At 42.2% G+C, this 19,755-nt stretch overlaps 1 protein-coding gene across 1 annotated transcript; it reads left to right on the forward strand.

The window, feature by feature from the left end:
* The first annotated feature begins 1,479 nt into the window (after window positions 1-1,479).
* LOC115471120 (vertebrate ancient opsin-like) lies at window positions 1,480-16,558 on the forward strand. Its single transcript, XM_030204805.1, has 5 exons — window positions 1,480-1,834; window positions 3,936-4,146; window positions 8,333-8,450; window positions 14,700-14,939; window positions 16,302-16,558. The coding sequence occupies exons 1-5, from the start codon at window positions 1,480-1,482 to the stop codon at window positions 16,536-16,538; spliced, it is 1,161 nt and encodes a 386-aa protein (XP_030060665.1). The 3' UTR covers window positions 16,539-16,558.
* The last annotated feature ends 3,197 nt before the right edge of the window (window positions 16,559-19,755 follow it).

Here is a 19,755-nt window from a genome sequence, read left to right on the forward strand (position 1 = left end):
GTTTTTCTTCCATAATGGAAAAAAAAAAACCCAAAACATTCAGGGCTATAAGTTGGACATTTTGGTCTAGACCTGTTTAAGCCACAAAAAAGTGCCCTAAATGACCACTGGAGGGAATCAGGGATAACCTCCCTCCCACCCTCCAAAATGTGATTAAATATATTACTTACTAGCCTCGGATGTTATACTCAGGTCCGTGGAGTAGTCTAATGATGGGTGCAGTGCATTGCAGACAGGTGGATCCAGGCCCATACCTTCCACTACTTGTTACACTTGTGGTGGAAACAGTGAGCCCTTCAAAACTCATTAGAAACCCACTGTACCCACATAGCAGTGCCCCCTTCACCCATAAGGGCTATTGTATTGGTGTACAGTTGGGGATAGTGGGGTTTTTTTCAGGGGGGGAGGCTCAGCAGACAATCTAAGGGAGCAATGGTGAGATGTGTAACTGGGAGCATTATTTTGAAGTTCACTGCAGTGTCCCCTAGGGTGCCCCATTGCTCTCCTGTAACGTCTGTGTCCAGTCTACTAAGAATGCTGGTTTCTCCTACATTCCAATGGCTTGGTTTTATTTGTTTTTCACCTGGATATTTTTTTTTTCTAAAATGGACCAAAAAGATAAATGCACACGAGAACAACAATATCTATTAAATAGCCATTTTTGAAATAAAAAAAACATTTTCTGTTTTGAAAATAGCTAAATTCCCCACTTGAATTTTGATGTTTTTAGCATATAGAAAATGCCCCTCCAGGTGTACCATCTGGACTGAAATTTCCCAAGAAGAGGGTATACAAATATTTTAAATAAATATCATTAATAAATTACTTTTGTATACAGTTTTTTCTGTGAATAGCTTTTGTGAGTATATGGTAGGTTGATATTTGGAATCTCTGCTAAATTTCATACTTCTGGTATTCTAATAGTTCTGTAAGGGGCTTTGCTCAGGCAATTCTGACTGAAGACATTATTCTATTGCTTCAAACACACAGCTGCAGAATCCCCCCTTCCTTTCATTTCAGAAGGCAGGGTTTCTTTACCTTCACTGAAGGCTGGCAAGGATAGTTACTGGTGAGAGTCTTGCATCTCTTCGCAGAACTGAAGTGCCCAGGAATACTTTCTGCATTGCCTGTGTCAAGCACGGAAGAAACACGTTAAGACATAAAATACTGCTGGGGATGAGGGGGGGCATTCACAGGTACTGTTCTCTGGTTTTATTGAAGAAAAATAAATTTAACCAGCTGAATTCCTCTGCAGATCAGACCGATCTCTTTTAGTTTATGATGTGAAACTTCTCCAGCAGAAATTTACTTTTACCTAAATATATCTTGAATTTGGATGCTGAAAGTATTTTCTTTTTTTAAAATTTAATTTCTAATGGACCTGCACGCTCTTCTTTTACTTGAAGAATACTCTGAGAGGCTGCAGGCACTGTTAACACTTGATTGCCACCACTTCAGCTTCTCGGGGAGGGAGGTAGAATGGATCCATTCAGAATATCTAGCAATGAGACTCTATTTCCTGAAAGCTCCACACCTTGGAATCCTTTCCATGGACCCTTAGCGTCAATAGAACCCTGGAACTTTAAACTTCTGGCTGCACTGATGTTCCTGGTGACCGTGCTTTCCGCTTCGGAGAACTTCATTGTTATATTGGTTACATTTAAGTTCAAGCAACTGAGACAACCTCTCAATTACATAATAGTGAATCTAGCAGTTGCAGATTTTCTAGTCTCAGTAATAGGCAGCAGCATCAGCTTTGTAACCAATAGTAAAGGTTACTTTTACCTGGGAGCCTGGGCTTGTGTGCTGGAAGGATTTGCTGTCACTTTCTTTGGTAAGCTCTCAAACTCATTTCCACTTTTATTTACTATTAATTGCGAATGCAGTGGTTGATCATAGAATTCATGTTCTGCATTTGATATGTTTAGAAGTAAAACTGTTAGGATACATTTCTCCATTAAAATCTGTGGGTGCAGTTTCTTCATAAACTTACTTTATTGTTCATGCTTGCAGGATGTAAATAGCACTTTGGGATTTTCTTTGGCTGTGCAATTGAAACTGATGCCCCGCCCCCTATTAATCATTACATATAGAATTTCTCCAGTTATATTTTTTTAGACGCTTCCAGTTTGCAAATAATTTTTATAACAAGTTCAATGTGTTATCATACTTAAGGAGAAAAATAAAACAGAGTTCTCATGTCCTTTAAAGACTGCAGGGAAAGACCCCAATCTGATAGTGAGCAGGGTTGCAGTAATTTTCTTGGTTTACAAAGGAAACTGATTCTATTTTAATAATACCTTTTAAAATTCTGCAGAATCCCCCAAATCATGTCTAAAACAATAAGAAGCAGATGCCCATTTTTTTTTGACACAAAATTAGCCTGTGATCCCAGTCTCTACCTCTGGAGTAGGTTTATCCCACTTTCCAAGAGATAGATTTTTCTTTCCCAAGAGAATATTTAACAGAAGCTGTTTTAGGTGAGCAAAATTCAGCAGCAGTCAACTATATTTCAGAACTTTGATGGCTTATTTAGTGCTGAAGGTCAGTAAAAAGGAGTTGACTAATTCAGCCTGTGGCAGGAAGCAGATGGGTGTGTTGCTGTGACAGTGTAACTGATAAAGCAGAGAGTCCATGGAACCCAGCTTTCTCTGCCTATCTGCTGGCTGTTAAAACTTACATAATTTCTGAAAATTGGAAATGAAAGATTGAATGAAAAATTCAACACGGAGTTGAATTACAAAATTATTCTCTAAAAACCTGTTTCTGCAGGTGGAGGGGATAGGATGGGGCTGGTAAAGAGAATCTGTAGTACATTGCAGGATATGTGACTTAACTGAAACAAACATAGACTCTCTATTTCTTTGCTCATCTCTGAAGGAAAAAACAATGGAGAAAGATACCATGGATCTTATTTACTAAAGCACATTTACAATGTTTGTTACTACTTAATGTTTAATGCACTATTTGTTACTGTTGGGCTGTCCAAACTTGTCCTAGAGTCCCCATGGTATTTTTAGAATATCAACAATAATAATGCATGAGAGAAATATGTATATTACCCAGTAGATACAATCAAAACAAAATACAAAATCCACTCTGTGAAAAGTGACTAATACACCTTTTTGTTAAAGGGGAAGGAAAAGCCTCAAAGAGCTCAAAATCTCAAAAAAAGATTTAAAGATCTGAAGAGATCAATTCGATCACTTAATTGTTCAGCACTGGCAAAAACCTTCCCAAAACAGCCTTTCAAAAAGAATGTATGCCCTTATTATTTATCTATGCATTTATTTATCTATGCATTTATTCTGCGATGTTGTACAAAATAACATTTCTTGACAAATTATATTGTTGCTTGACCAATTTAAGTTCAATCCACTTGTCTTTATAGCACTACTGTTATGTGCAGAATTGGAGCCAAAACACCACTGTTCCTGCTGTATACACGCCCCTCAGGCCAACGGTGGCCAGCGTTTCGCTGAGCTGCTTCAGTGATTCCCAGATGCTGCCCTGCTACCAGCACCCGCCTCTTCCCTTTACTGCAGCCACCTCTCTGATGTAACCTCCTGTTTTGTCAGAGGCTCAGGCAGCTGACCGAAATTTAATTCGGCAGGAGCCTCTCTTTGGCCAGTTTGGAATATCAAGCCCACTATTTCTACCCAGTAATCCTAGATCTATAAAGTTTTTGTGTGCTTAAGCTGCAAAAATGCAGACTTCTTCTAGAAAGTCTTTTAAAAATAAAACAACATTAAAGTGAATTGATGAAATTCTTATTTACAATGCACCAAAGGGAAACTCTAGCCTTGCAAAATTCTTTCACTGCTGAACGAGATTAATTGTTGAAAGAAAGCATTACTGTAAAAATTCTTTGAAGTGAAAACTAACCCGAAAATAGGTTGCTTTATTCTTGTTCAAATCTGATTGTGTGTTTTCAGGAATTGTTGCTCTCTGGTCCCTTGCGATACTAGCTTTTGAGCGTTACGTGGTGATCTGCAGACCACTGGGCAATATACGTCTGAGAGGAAAGCATTCCGCGCTGGGTATTGCTTTTGTGTGGGTCTTCTCATTCATCTGGACCGTCCCACCTACCATGGGTTGGAGCAGCTACACCACCAGCAAAATAGGCACAACCTGTGAGCCAAACTGGTAAGAACTCTTTAGAAACTGGTACAGCTACTGGAATCAGCAACAATAAAGTATCAATATTTGTTAGATTTACATAGGCTAACAGTACCTAAAAACAAAGAAATGCCCCCCCCACCCCTTCCCGGATACTGAGCTGGTGGCAGTCAGTATTTTTTTTGTAATACTTTGATTAATGTGTATTCTATTCTGTCCTATCAGAGTGCTGGAGTTCCTTTCTTTCTTTCCTCTAAATTTTCCTATTTTATGATGTTGGTGCCTTGCAAAAGGTGGTATATAAAGTATCAATAAACCATAAGCCACAGGCAAAAAATTCTAGATATTCAGTGAAAATATCTGTATAATGGCTGCCACTGAATATCCAGATAGAGCAGAGAGGTGCTAACACTATCTGGATAGCAGTGATATTCAGCTGCTATCGGGATAATTTATCCCGATAGCATTTAGGACAGCTTTTTTGCTACCCAGATAGCGCTAAGGCTGTTTGTAAAGATATTCAGTGGCATTAACCTGCTAGAGCTGTTTGATATCTAGATTGTAAGATCTTTGAGAAGGGACTGTCTTTTTGTGTATGGTGTATGGTGCTGCATATGCCTTGTAGCGCTATAGAAATGATAAGTAGAAGTAGATCTGTCTCATCAGAATGTGTTCAGGTAGCTAGTGCTGGTACCTGGATTCTTTTAAATATATATCACCATTATTTTTAACAGAAGAGCAAGATAAGAAAATGGGCTTAGGAGTCAATTTACTAAATTGTGCTAATGCCTGAGTGTACATTAACCCTCAGATTCTATATATGGTGCTTTGAGTTGCACACGCAAATTTGGGTACGTGCACAACTTAATTGAATAACGAGTCAATTTGTGCTGATTTCCATCTTAAGCACAATTATTAACAATAATTGGCTTTAATTAGCATTTACACATATAAATTTAGGTGCTATATCCACACGAGTCTGAAAAGGGGGCATGGAATTTATGAACGTAGTTATAGAATAAGGGGGATACACACCTAATTTAGGTGCGAGAATTTGCACCACATTTCAGTTAGGCACAATTTCCGGGTATACATAAGTACATAAGTAATGCCACACTGGGAAAAGACCAAGGGTCCATCGAGCCCAGCATCCTGTCCATGACAGCGGCCAATCCAGGCCAAGGGCTCCTGGCAAGCTTCCCAAACGTACAAACATTCTATACATGTTATTCCTGGAATTGTGGATTTTTCCCAAGTCCATTTAGTAGTGGTTTATGGACTTGTCCTTTAGGAAACCGTCTAACCCCTTTTTAAACTCTACTAAGCGAACCGCCTTCACCACGTTCTCCGGCAACGAATTCCAGAGTTTAATTATGCGTTGGGTGAAGAAACATTTTCTCCGATTTGTTTTAAATTTACTACTAAACTGTGCCTAACTTTAAGCATGGAGTATAAAATAGCACGGAATGTTACATTTTTCAGCGTTGATTTTTTTTTTTAGGTGCCATATATAGAATCTAGCCCTAAACACCTTAAGGCTGAGATTCCTCCTGCCCGCTTAAATCGCTTTCCGCCGCCTAACTGTGGATATTCAGTGGCACTTAACCGACAGTGCCACTGAATATCCTCTGAGATCGCCCAAACAAAAAGTGGGCAGGTCAGGGAGGAGCCCCAGGTTAAGCGGGTGCCAGCAATATTCAGTGCCGGCACTTGCACAACTAAGTGTCTTCATTTAGGACAGCTCAAGAGCTGTCCGAAATAAGACCACTTAGCTATGCGTGTGCTGGCTCTGAATATCGGGTCAGCATCTGCTTAATTTTTTTTTTTCTTAAAAAAAGCCCCCGAGCCTACTCCTGCCCCGGACAATGTCACCTCTTTCTCTCCCCAGCCCACATCAAGACCCCCTGCAAGATCCCCCACCTCCCAACTGTGAAGGTAAGCCCCTGGACTTATCTACATCCCTGGTGGACCCCAAACTTAAATACATCCACCACTCTGTCTCTGTCATGCTCATGAACTGCCTCTACCCCCTGGTTAAGCAACTATTGTGGGTTTTTCTTTTACTGCTCTGGCTGGTTTTAATGTGTGCAGTAGATGCTAGTGCGGGAAGGCACTAATGTCTACTGTGCAATAAAACCTACTTAATGCAGCTTAGTAAAAGAGTCCCTTAGTCTCAGAAAGAGATATAAAATTAACCTTGCAGAATTTGAAGCAGAAGAATGGATAAAATATATCTACATGAAATAAAATCCCAAGTAACATTGGGCCTTATTCAATCAAGATTCTTGCCATAGGCACAGAATAGTGGAAAGTCTTTGCTGAACATGGCTCATTATGGTTTAAGTGCCAAAATGTTTTCTACTTGCCCTGTTTTCAATGTATAGAAATAACCTACCAAAAATCATGTATTCTTTAGAGCGTCAGAACACTTTTTAAGCCTGTCCCTCCAACTACCGCCCCATCTCCCTCCTACCCTTCCTCTCCAAGATACTTGAACACGCCGTTCACAGCCGCTGCCTTGATTTTCTCTCCTCTCATGCCATCCTCGATCCGCTTCAATCCGGTTTTCGCCCTCTACACTCGACAGAAACGGCACTCACTAAAGTCTGTAATGACCTGTTCCTTGCAAAATCCAAAGGTCACTACTCCATCCTCATCCTCCTCGACCTATCCGCCGCTTTTGACACTGTCAATCATAATTTACTTCTTGCTGCAGCAGCACTATCCTCATTTGGGTTCCAGGGCTCTGTCCTCTCCTGGTTCTCCTCTTATCTCTCCTACCGTACCTTCAGAGTACATTCTCATGGATCTTCCTCCACCCCCATCCCACTCTCTGTTGGAGTTCCTCAGGGATCTGTCCTTGGGCCCCTTCTTTTTTCAATCTACACCGCTTCCCTGGGCTCACTGATCTCATCTCATGGTTTCCAATGACGGCATCCAGCTTTACCTCTCCACACCAGACATCACTGCGGAAACCCAGGTCAAAGTATCAGCCTGCTTATCCGACATTGCTGCCTGGATGTCCAACCGCCACCTGAAACTGAACATGGCCAAGACCGAGCTCATTGTCTTTCCACCCAAACCCACTTCTCCTCTCCCTCCACTCTCTATTTCAGTCAACAACACCCTCATCCTCCCCATCTCATCTGCCCGCAACCTCGGAATCATCTTCGATTCCTCCCTCTCCTTCTCTGCCCATATCCAGCAGACAGCCAACCTGTTGCTTCTTTCTCTATAACATCAGCAAAATTCGCCCCTTCCTCTCCAAGCACACCACCCGAACTCTCATCCACTCTTTTATCACCGCTCGCCTTGACTACTGCAACTTACTTCTCACTGGCCCTCCACTTAACCATCTATCCCCCCCTTCAATCCATTCAGTACTCTGCTGCCCGTCTTATCTTCTGTCTAGACCGATATGCTCATATCACCCCTCTCCTCAAGTCACTTCACTGGCTTCCGATCAGGTACCGCATACAGTTCAAGCTTCTCCTACTAAACTACAAATGCACTCAATCTGCAGTCCCTCATTACCTCTCTACCCTCATCTCCCCTTACGCTCCTACCCATAACCTCCGCTCACAGGACAAATCCCTCCTCTCAGTACCCTTCTCCACCACCACCAACTCCAGGCTTCACCGTTTCTGCCTCGCCTCACCCTATGCTTGGAATAAACTCCCTGAGCCCATACGCCAAGCCCCCTCCCTGCCCATCTTCAAATCCTTGCTCAAAGCCCACCTCTTCAATGTCGCTTTCTGCACCTAACCATTGTACCTCTATCCAGGAAATCTAGACTGCCCCCAATTTGATTGACTGCACTTTTTTGTCCCTTAGATTGTAAGCTCCTTTGAGCAGGGACTGTCCTTCTTTGTTAGATTGTACAGCGCTGCGTAACCCTGGTAGCGCTTTAGAAATGTTAAATAGTAGTAGTAGTAGGATACATAAGAACAATACCCAGAGCTGGACTTTGAATAGAATAGCATTCTGCCTATCCAAATTTGCAATAATGGGCCTTCTGCAGAAGTCTGTTTTGCTAAATTGCAAGCATCCAGTGGGAAAGGAGAACCCATATTACTCTGTCAATATTCATAACAGTAAATAGATTGATACCGGTCTACATTAAAGGCTACAATAGAAAGAGTACTTCAAATTATGAATAAGTGCATTGTGATACAGACTCAGGTACAATTTTATATACTTTGTGGTTTATTAGGTATTCAGGAAACTATGAGGATCGCTCTTATATTATCACATTCTTCACAACGTGTTTTATACTGCCTTTGCTGGTTATCTTCCTATCCTACGGGAAATTGATGCAAAAGCTAAGAAAGGTATGTGTTACCATGAAAAACAACAATAAGATTGTTATCATGCAGATAACTGGAACGTGCAATTTATCTAGATGTAAGATTATGTGATTTTGATAAATGATCATGGGTTCATATTCTTGATATGGTGTTATTTCCTTTGGTATAATGCAGAACTTCAGGGCCATTGTTAGCATCGTTGTATAACGAAGGTCACGTTATAAAGAAAGACCTGCCTGTGACGCTTGATTGGACTGGGGTGTGGGATGTCGATTCAGCAACACTGATGTCTCTGGAGACATTTGCTTGTGTTTCGCCATTATCAATGCGTTCTATTGCTCTTAGTTTCTCTTCCAATGTATCAGTGGCATAGCCATGGGGGGGGGGGGGGGGGGTCACTTTTGGCTCGGGACCCCTCTGTTTTCCTGGCTGGTGGAGATGCCAAGCCCCGCCTGCTGAAGATCTCTCCTGCCTGAGTTGTGCCTACAGCAGCACTTATTCAGCAGGCCCGCTCTGCCGCTAATACAGGCTCTCTTGCGAAGCATGCCTGCTGAATAAGTGTTGCAGCAGTCATGACTCAGGCAGGAGAGGTCTTTGGTTGGTGGAGCTTGGCATCCCTGCCAGCTCAGGTATTTATATTTTAAGGAGCTGGGGGGGGGGGGGGGGAGCACTCTTTCGTCAAAGTTAACCAGTTAAGTTGGGTTGCACAAATACCTGTCATAAAGTTATCTGGTTAAATTCAGCACAGTATTTTCAGCTGACAGACTTACATAGATAGGTTGTTTGAATATCCAGATAAAGGTAACCAGATACCTATCCAGTGAGCTGTAACTAGATTTAAATATCAGTCTTTCTTTTGTTCTGTCCCAGGGGCGGACTGAGAGTGGTCGAGGCCCCCAGGCAGTACAGGTCATTGGGGCCCCCCCGGCCACTGCCTGCTGCCCCACTGCTGCACTGTTGCCTCCCTCCCACACACTACAGCCACTGCCACAGTTGCTGCCCCCTCCCACACACCCTGAGCCAAAATGGGCCCTTGAAGGGCACTGATGGTCTAATGGCTTCTTGGTGGGCAGGAAGGAACCCCACTCTTTCCTGCCCACTATCGTTACTGTGCCTGGCACCACCATGTTTTCAAAATGGCTGTTGAGACTTACCGCTGTAGTCTTGTGGGTCTTGGCAGTCTCACAAGGCTGCCGCCACCAGGTAGAGTAGCTGCAGTGGGAAGGTAAAAGTGGGATTCTTTCCTGTCCCCGCAGAGGCCACTAGACCACCAGGGCCCTTCAAGGTAGGACCGGGGAGGGCTGTAATGTGTGGCAGCGACAGGCAACCAGACAGAGCCTCTGGGCCCTCTAGAGCCTCTGGGCCCTTGGGTATTGCTTGGTTGCCCGAATAGTTAGTCTGCCCTAGTTCTGTCCTGTCTCCAAGCTTAGCAGATGTGACTCATGGATAGTCAGTGGATGCTCCTCCCCTCCAGTTATCTACTTTTCTCTTTTCCCTCTTCTCTCTGAAGATTCATGGAGTACTTTCCTTGTTGCCTGGGAGGACTGAGACCTCCAAATTCTATTCCTCTGTAGAGATTAACCTCTCTCTCTTTACCCTGATTCTGGCTGGATAGATTCAGCTTCCATAACTGGAGAACAAGGCCAGTGCTGGGTAGACTTCTACGGTCTGTGCCCGGAAAATGGAAAGGACAAATCAGAATCAAGTATAAGTATCATACCTTATAATATGAGTTTATCTTGTTGGGCAGACTGGATGGACTATACAGGTCTTTTTCTGCCATCATCTACTATGTCACTGTGTTTGGATTTCTCTCACCGGATTTGGTTTTCTTTGTAGCTAGAATTGGGCCACCTCTTAGGGGACCTACTCCTCTCTGCAGCTGCTCTTGGGTCTTCACCTTGGATTCTCAATTCTAGCAGTGCCTCTTTGCTGATTCTGATCACCTCTACAACTGGCTTTGAGCTCTAGGTCCCTCAGCTAAACAGTGCCTCTATTCACCGCTCAGCCTCGGAAGCATCTTGGTGACTCAGTGGCTCAACACAACCTCTAGCGGCCTCTATTTCCTGCTGCTTCTTGTTAAATACTCTGGTTATGGTTACTCTCTCAGACTGGCTCTAGGGATATTTGGTCTTCACAGCCCCTCTTTTCTGGCAGCTCAAGCTCCATAAGAACACGAGAATACCTATACTTTGTCAGACTGATGGACCATCTAGCCTAGCATCCTTCCTCTAACAGTGGCCAATTCACAAGTATCTGGCAGAATCCCCCAAAATAGCAAGATTCCATGCTACAGACCTCAGGGATAAATAGTTTATGAACATTCTCCAGAAGGAGGGTTAGACATAGATAAAGACCCAGCTCTGATCACAGGACATAAGGAGAGTTGCTTATAATATGCAGGAAAGGTAAACCATATGCAACCATTTAAGTTTTTTTTTTTTGTTAATACAATTCATTCTCAAATTATCAAATGAACAGTATAAAAAACAAAACTTAAATGGTTTCAGTGTCAAGTTGTGTGCTTAGATGGTGACTCTGGCTGTAAAATTAAGGCCAGTGCTGGGGAGGCTTGTATGGTCTGGGACAACCCGGCTTAGGATGGGCTGGAGAGGGCTTCGAGAGAAACTCCAGTAATTTGGAATGTGAGGGCAGTGCCAGGCAGATTTTTATGGTCTGTGTCTCACAAATGACAAGATGGATTCAGATAGACTTGAGTGGGCTTTAACGGCAACTCCAGTAGTTGGAACATAAGGACAGATCCAGGCGGACGTCTATGATCTATGTCCCAGAAACACCAAAGAAAGACCATGATCAAGTATATAATATCACGTTCATTGTTGATTTAATCATGAATTGATAAGGAATGTGACTGTTGGACAAACTGGATGGACTGTTCAGGTCTTTATCTGCCGTCACTTACTATGTTACTATCCAGTTTATAATTGAAAAAGAAAAACGTCTATATTGCGACCCAAATCGGGAGATAGACGTTTATCTCACAAAAACGAATAAAGCGGTATAATCGAAAGCCGAATTTGGATGTTTTCAACTGCACTCCATCGCGGATGCGGACAAAGTTGATGGGGGCGTGTCAAAGGCGTGGTGAAGGCGGAACTGGGGCGTGGTTATCGGCCGATCAGAGATAGGCGCCTTTCGCCGATAATGGAAAAAAAAAATATGCGTTTTTAGCGAGAATTTAGGGCACTTTTCCTGGACCCTGTTTTTCCATGAATAGGGCCCCAAAAAGTGCCCTAAATGACCAGATGACCACTGGAGGGAGTCGGGGATGACCTCCCCTGACTCCCCCAGTGGTCACAAACCCCCTCCCACCACAAAATATGCCGTTTCACAACTTTTTAGGTTCACCCTCAAATGTCATACCCACCTCCCTGGCAGCAGTATGCAGGTCACTGGAGCAGTTACTAGGGGGTGCAGTGGACGTCAGGCAGGTAGATCCAGGCCCATCCCCCCCCACCTGTTACACTTGTGCTGGTAAATGGGAGCCCTCCACACCGCCCCCCAAACCCACTGTACCCACATGTAGGTGCCCCCCTTCACCCCTTAGGGCTATAGTAATGGTGTAGACTTGTGGGTGGTGGGTTTTGAGGGGGATTTGGGGGGCTCAACACACAAGGGAAGGGTGCTATGCACCTGGGAGCTCTTTTACCCTTTTTTTTTTTTTGTAAAAGTGCCCCCTAGGGTGCCCGGTTGGTGTCCTGGCATGTGAGGGGGACCAGTGCACTACGACTCCTGGCCCCTCCCACAAACAAATGCCTTGGATTTATTCGTTTTTGAGCTGGGCGCTTTCATTTTCCATTATCGCTGAAAAACAAAAACGCCCAGCTCACAAATTGTCGAATAAAACATGGATGTCTATTTTTCCCCAAAATACGGTTCGGTCCGCCCCTTCACGGACCCGTTCTTGGAGATAAACGCCCATGGAGATAGACGTTTTCGTTCGATTATTCCCCTCCATGTAAAGGTTTCCTTTCTCTAAACAAAACGAAAGAAACCCAGGCACATTTTAGCCTTAAGACACCACAGGTCTTCCAGAATGGCATAGGGATGTCAATCATATTCTCCAGAGCTGCCTGTCCCAGGGGCAGCTCAAAAACTGGCAAGACCTTTTTCCTTAGGAGGGGCACCATCCCTGATAGATCTAAAGCTCAGCAGCTCTAGCACTTTGTGATTCCAACTCTCAGAGCCCAGGGATTGCAGTTCAACTTATGTAGCCTGATAGAACCCTTCCCCTCTCAGCCAAAGGTCTAAGAGCCAGGCAGAGGTTCAGAAATCTAATACACAATGATTCCTAAACTTTGATTTTCACTGATGGGAGGAAATCAAATACCACAATTATTTATACACATCAGTAATAATATCATGCGATCCAAGATGGCGGTAGTAACAGCTGTGTGAGTGAGTTGTGGTGTGAGTTGCTGGAGGCATTCAGCTAGATGTGGAAAATATTTTAGCTATCTTGGAAGAATCTTTGTCAGAGTCATCAGAATGAGCTACCTTGTTGGTATCTCTGTTTTTTGAACAATACTTGAATGCTATTTTGAGATTATATTTTAGACATTCAACAGAACTATTTTATGGTAAATGTATCTGGATTTACCCCGTAGTAACAAAATCTACTCAAGAGAGAAGGAAACAATTTTTGGTTTTGTGGAAAGAGACCAGAGATCTTGGTGCCACTTTTCTATTAATTACCCATGTAAATGCATGATTAAACTTGGAGGGACTAAATATGTTTTCTTTGCACCAGAACAATTGAGGAGTTTTCTACATATGAGTGTCAGCTTTGGACTTTATTAGTAATTAATGGTGGTGATGGTGGGGGGGGGGGGGGTAACTGTTTAGCTTTATTTTCTATGTATCCATTTTTTCTATGCATCCATTTTTCCGTTTTGCTTTCTTCTGGCTTGGGGATTCTCCTCCTTATTAGTAGTGGTCTAAGGAAGATTTAAAGTCATTTTCTTCTTTGAGTAAGATTTATGGAATACTCTTTTGATTCTGTGTTTCTGAAACAAAGAGTTACTCTTGTGAATATATAATTGAAAATGATAAATATATATAAAATATCATGCAAAGCTGAAGGGTAAGAATATATCTGTCTGTCTATTTGCATGAGCTATCTCCATTTTATGCAAATCTATCTCATGCAGTTAATTGTGTTTTGGAATTTTCTGCTTCCCTGCAGTCATATTCAGTAATTCAACAACACCTGAAAGGCAGCGTCAATCTTAACGGTGGTGTAAGGATGTTCTTATTTATTTATTTATTTATTTAAAAAACTTCTATTCTACACCATCCAAAAGTTCTAGGCGGATTACAGATTCTACATACATAATATATATTGCACAAAATACAATATATAAAAGACAAAACCTCATGACATATAGAAAATATCTCATCTCATAAGAGATAAGCTAACAGGAATACATTTAGTACACCTAAATTTCTGGAAAGCACTAAAGGTAGACCTGTTCAGAAGAGCATACCCCACCGACCCAACATAAAAATACATGGATATCTGCGACACAATGTAACCAAAGACCGTAATGGACATTACCTGACTCTTCCTCCCCTTTCTAATTTCCCCCCAATTATACCTATCATACATGTACCTCATTCTACCACAACATCACCTTGTGTATTCGTTATACATTGTATTTGTTCAGACCGGAACCGGCTAACGCCGTAAACGGAACTATGTAAGCCACATTGAGCCTGCAAAAAGGTGGGAAAATGTGGGATACAAATACAACAAATAAATACATAAATACATAAATAAATATTCATTGTGGGTATCCTGAAAACCTGACTGGCTAGATGTGTCCAGAAGACTGGGTTGAGAACCACTATTCTAGAGGGGTAGGTAGGTAGGTGGGAAGGGGGTAACAAGCAGCTTAGCATGTTTAGTTATCTTGTTCATGTTTGCAGGGTATCCTTTGCAGAGGCGTAACTAGGTGGGTCACATGAAAAAAAAGCACCAACGCCATTGGCAGTCTGCTCTTTGCTCCCCCGATGCCTCAACCTGGCTACGCTTTTGATCCTTTGCATTTTTCTTTCAATACTAATGAAAAGAAGGCACAGGGAAGGTAGCTTGACAAAACTTAGCTTTGGGTTCAGATGTTCTTAACCAGCCCTGGGGTACAGTTTCCAATAATAATCAACACTTCTTTCAGCTTTCTGTTTCAGTTAGTTTTCTTTATTTTTCAAGTTTTCTTACAGAACTTGCTGACACAAATTCTTTTTTTCTCAAAGGTGTCAGACACTCAAGGGAGACTGGGATCTACAAGAAAACCAGAGAAAGAAGTCACTCGAATGATTCTTATTATGATTCTTGCATTTCTCATTTGTTGGTCTCCTTATGCAACCTTTTCTATTCTTGTCACCGCTTGTCCTGCTATTGATCTGGAACCCCGTCTGGCAGCAATTCCAGCTTTCTTTGCCAAAACTGCTTCAGCTTATAATCCCATCATTTATGTTTTTATGAACAAACAGGTACAGTATGTGTTGATTATTTGTGGATTGTTATTGTATGTTATTGTATGTCAGTATGGATGTTATTCTGTCAACTGAATGGAGATACAATTTTGTAATCCACTGCTTGCCCTGGCATGGAATATTGCTACTATTTGGGTTTCTGTCAAGTACTTGTGACCTGGATTGGCCACTGTTGGAAGCAGGTTACTGGACTAGATGGCTCATTGGTGTGACCCATTATGGCTATTCTTATGATCTTATTATGTTCATTACTAGTTGAAATCTTTTGTTTCCTGCATCATGTGCATTGAAACTTATATGGTGCCCGAAATTGAGTGTACAAATTTGAGTGTGAGCCCAATTTGCATGTGCAATTTAATTGATAAACAAGCTGATAATTAGCAAAAATTAGGTGCTAATAACCAATTGCAGTTAATTGGTCCCAATTAGGATTTGTGCATGCCATCATGTTAATGAGCTCTTCTATAAAGATGTGCATGCCATGAGAGGGGCATGGCCATGAAAGGGGCATGGGTGGGTCGGGTCATTCACTAAAAATGCATGCAGTATTATAGAATTCGGGGGATTGGTGCCTAAATTACGTACAAGAATTTATGAGCAAAAAAAAAACAGCACAAAGGGCCTTTAAAAACAAAGGGAACACAGTTCTTTCATTAGAAAAAATCCTTTAATAGTGAACTTTGATTGAAGAAAGACTTGACTTGATGATTTTGTTGCTTGAGCAAATGGTGTACAAGAATTTGTACCATGTTTCAGTTGGTGTAAATCATCAGACCCAAAACACTATTCTATAAATGGCGCCTAACTCAGAGCATATCCAGCCAGTCAGGTTTTCAGGATATCAACAATGAATATGCATGAAATACATTTGCATGCACTATCATAAATCTATCTCATGCTTATTCATTATGGGTATTCTGAAAACCTGACTGGCTAAGTATGTCTCAAGAATTGGGTTGAGAATTGCTACCTTAGGGCCCTGTTTACTAAGGTGCATTAGTGTTTTTAGCGTGCCTACACTTAGCATGTGCACTAGCCATATAGGCGCCTATAGAGAGATTGTAGGCGTGTACATGGTTAACATGCGTTAAAAATGTTAATGTGCTTATAACGCTGCTTAGTAAACAGGGCCCTTAGAGAGAGACAAATGAAGTGCTAGTTATAATGAAATATTATCACTTCCTAGTATTCATTTGTGAGGTATACGTAGAGCCATGGACTTTTCCAATTATGCCCATTTTTTTGGACTGTGGCAAAATGTATGGTTAAAAAGAATTCTTTTCAGCTTCCACATAGATTTTACCAAGCCTTATGATTATGTCTATTAATCTCTTTTATTATGTATGTCACAAATTTCAGTTCAGGAGATGCCTGCTTCAGATGTTCCAATGTGGTGATAAGGAAGCTGTTGAGTTCAACGTAAACCAAGTAACTGAAAGAGTCATCTTAAACAAGAACAGCCATGGAGATGAAATGTTCACCATAGAAGCACATGTGGCAACATCGGCTACATCAACCACTCCCCAAACTGAAGCTGAGAAAAGCAGTTGCAATTCTTTTGCTCAACTGTCCAACAACAACATCTGTCCAGTGTAAATAGCAAGTACCTTGTTCAGAGCAGTGGCATAGCTATGTGGGGCCAAGGGGGGCCTGGGCTCCCGTAGATTTGGCCCTGGACTCCCCTGCCGACGACCCTCTCGACCCCCCCTCCCGCCGCAACCCTCCCCCGCCATCGCTGTGGGCTACCTTTGCTGGCGGGGGACCCCAATCCCCCCAGCCGAGGTCCTCTTCTTCCCACAAAGGCTTTGTTCTGTTTTTGACGTCCTGCATGTTGTACGTGCAGGACTTCAGACTCACAGAACAGAACGAAGCCTTGCAGATCAGCTGATCTGCAAGGCTTCGTTCTGTTCTGTGAGTCTGACGTCAGAAACAGAACGAAACCTTGCGCAGGAAGAAGAGAACCTCAGCTAGCGGGGATTGTGGTCCCCCGTCAGCAAAGGTCGGCGATGACAGCGGCAGCGGGGGAGGGTTGGCGGCAGGAGGGGGGGTTGGGAGGGTCGGCGGTGGGAGGAGGGTCGTCAAAGTTGTTGTTGGTGATGGCGGCGGCAGGGGGGGGGCGGCAATGGTGAGGAGGGGTCAGTGGTGTTGGGGGGGGGGATGCTAAAATGTGCCCCCTCACCTCGAGCTCTGGACCCCTCTCCCGTCAAAGTCTGGCTATGCCCCTGGTTCAGAGATACTTAATGAACAGGTTTTGCAAGTTGAAAACTATAAAAATAATAAAATCATGATTATCTACTCTATACATGTATCTATATATATTCTGACACAGTCCTGAATGACAAAGATGTTAGGTAAAAGATTTAGGTGTCCCTAGTCCTTGAATAATGGATGGCATGGAAGTAAAACACCAAAACAACAGGTAATTGGTGAGTAAGAGAAAAACTACAAAACTAGGAGAAGCATGTAACCATGAAACACTCATTGACTCTAGCACTGTATGTGTGTGTGTGTGTGTATAATATGTTCCATGTGCTGATGTTTTTTTTATATTTATTTATTTATAAATTTCATAAATTGCATGTGCTGATGTTGCATAACGGTAGAGTTAGTAGGTCTCTTAAATAAGCGATCAAAAAGCCCAAAAAATATTAAAGATTTCGAGGCTTGCCTTGAGACAGCATTAAGCGAAACACATGTCGGCATATTGCCCCCTGAGACTTACTTTTAAGTCCTCTGAAACCAATTCAGATAAGTACAAATATCTTGTTTTTCAAGAATTCATGAAATGTTCTCAAGTATATGCATAAATAAATGGACCGATGATAAGAAAAGGTGGAGATTTTCATTAAACCACTAAATGAGCTGTGGAGTACTGCCTCTGATGGTCCGAAGTTACCTTCTTGTGTGAATTGCTTTGGAATTATTATAACAGCAGTTGTTTCTAGAGTTAGTAGGCCTGCCATGTAGCTGTGGGCAAGGTCAAATCTAATTCTGTAGGCTAGAGTGCAGAGCTTGAATGTTATTCTCACCTTGACTGGGATCCAGTTCAAGGCTTGGAGAAGTGGGGTGGCTCTGTCGTAGTGAGATTTTCCGTGAATCAGCCGTACAGTGGTGTTTTGCACCATTTGTAATTTTTTCAGGACCTGATCTTTGCAACCAGCGTAGATTCCATTACAGTAATCTAGGTATGCTAAGGTTAGAGTTTGCACTAGCATTCTGAAGACTTTTCTTGGAAAGTATCCTCTAATGTGTCTTAGTTTCCACATTGTTTGAAACATTTTAGTTACTACATTTGTTGTCTGTTGCTCGAAGGATAGGCTTCGATCTAGTGTAGTCTCTAGGACTTTTAAGCTGTCTGATAGCGGGTGGGTAAACCCATTTAGAGCGATGCTGGAGAAGCTGTCCTTGTAGTAGGTGGATGTGAGGCTTAAAAATTGTGTTTTCTCTTTGTTTAATTTGAATGCAGTTGCCCAGGATTCTAGAATATTCACTTCTTGGTTTATTTTAGTTGCAATTTCCATCGTGTCCTTGTCAAATGAGATGTAGATAGACACATCATCTGCATAGAGAAATGGATTGAAGATGTTTCTTTCTAGTGTGTTGGCTAGTGGGATCCTAATCATCTTGAAGAGTATGGGTGAGATTGGTGATCCCTGAGGGACTCCACGCTCGGCCGACCACGGGGGGTAGGGGGGAGGGGGAAAGAGTGTGTTGCCCAACTTTACTTGGTAGGACCTGGATGTCAAGAATCCCTTAAACCAATTTAGTACTTCTCTACCAATACTGATTTTGTCATCTTGTGATCGACCATGTCAATGGCGCTTGACAGGTCAAATTGTAGAAGTAGTATTTTCTTACCTGTGCTGATCTCCCTTTTGAAGTTGGCTAATAGCGTTACTAGTACTGTTTCTGTAGTGTGGCCAGAATCCCGATTGTGATTCACGGAATATGAAGAAGTTGTTCAGGTAGTCCATGAGCTGCTTAGGTACTAGGCCTCCCATGACCTTGGTCATGAGAGGTGTGGATGCAACTGGTCTGTAATTTGAGATTTCTCTTTTACTCTTTTGTGTATTCTTTGGGATCGGAATTAGAACTATACTGCTCTTTTCTATAGAAAATAAGCCATTGGATAGCATGTATGATGTGTGAGAATAGAAATATGCAGGGGCTTCTTTCATCAGATAGTTAGGGCAATAGTCTAGCACACAAAATGCTATTGAGATTTTTTTTTTAACAGTTTGACTAATGATGTCAAATATGAGAAGAGTGAATGATGTCCAAACTCTGTTATTAAACCTTTGTGTTGCGGCTCCATTTCCTCTTTGTATGTGTCCAGGTTTCCATTGTCTCTTGTTAGCTCCTTTCTTAGGTCTGCGATCTTATTCTCGAAGTACTTTGCTAGATCTTGCGCAGTTGGGGTCATTTCATTTTGTGATGTCATGGGATTTGTATCAAGTAGGTTGTGTACTATTTTGTATAGATTTTTTGTGTTTCTATAGTCTGTTCCTAATTGTTCTCTGTAGTGATTCCATTTAGCATGTCTTATATTCGCCTTGTAGGTTTTTAATGCTTTGTTCCATTCCAGCTTTGTTTCATCAGTTTTGTGCTTGAGCCATCTCCGTTCTTGTTTTCTGCAGGGACTTTTCAGTTTCTTTAAATCCTCATTGAACTATATCAAAAAAATAAATCACTTAATTTAGTATAACTTATCTTGAATGTGTCAGTGTTGTGCCATATTCACTCCAGGACTAATTGCAGTTTCATTCAACTTTTGACAGTGATCATCATTTCATGGGATACCACCCCCTGCTTA

This window comes from Microcaecilia unicolor, chromosome 5 (assembly GCF_901765095.1).
Source record: "Microcaecilia unicolor chromosome 5, aMicUni1.1, whole genome shotgun sequence".
Lineage (NCBI taxonomy): Eukaryota > Metazoa > Chordata > Amphibia > Gymnophiona > Siphonopidae > Microcaecilia > Microcaecilia unicolor.

Excerpts from the sequence above, each read along its gene's own strand:
- LOC115471120 (XM_030204805.1), top strand. The coding sequence starts at position 1,480 with ATGGATCCATTCAGAATATCTAGCAATGAGACTCTATTTCCTGAAAGC. Across the intron at positions 8,451-14,699 it reads TGATGCAAAAGCTAAGAAAG|GTGTCAGACACTCAAGGGAG; the intron begins GTATGTGTTACC and ends TTTTTCTCAAAG. Across the intron at positions 14,940-16,301 it reads ATGTTTTTATGAACAAACAG|TTCAGGAGATGCCTGCTTCA; the intron begins GTACAGTATGTG and ends CACAAATTTCAG.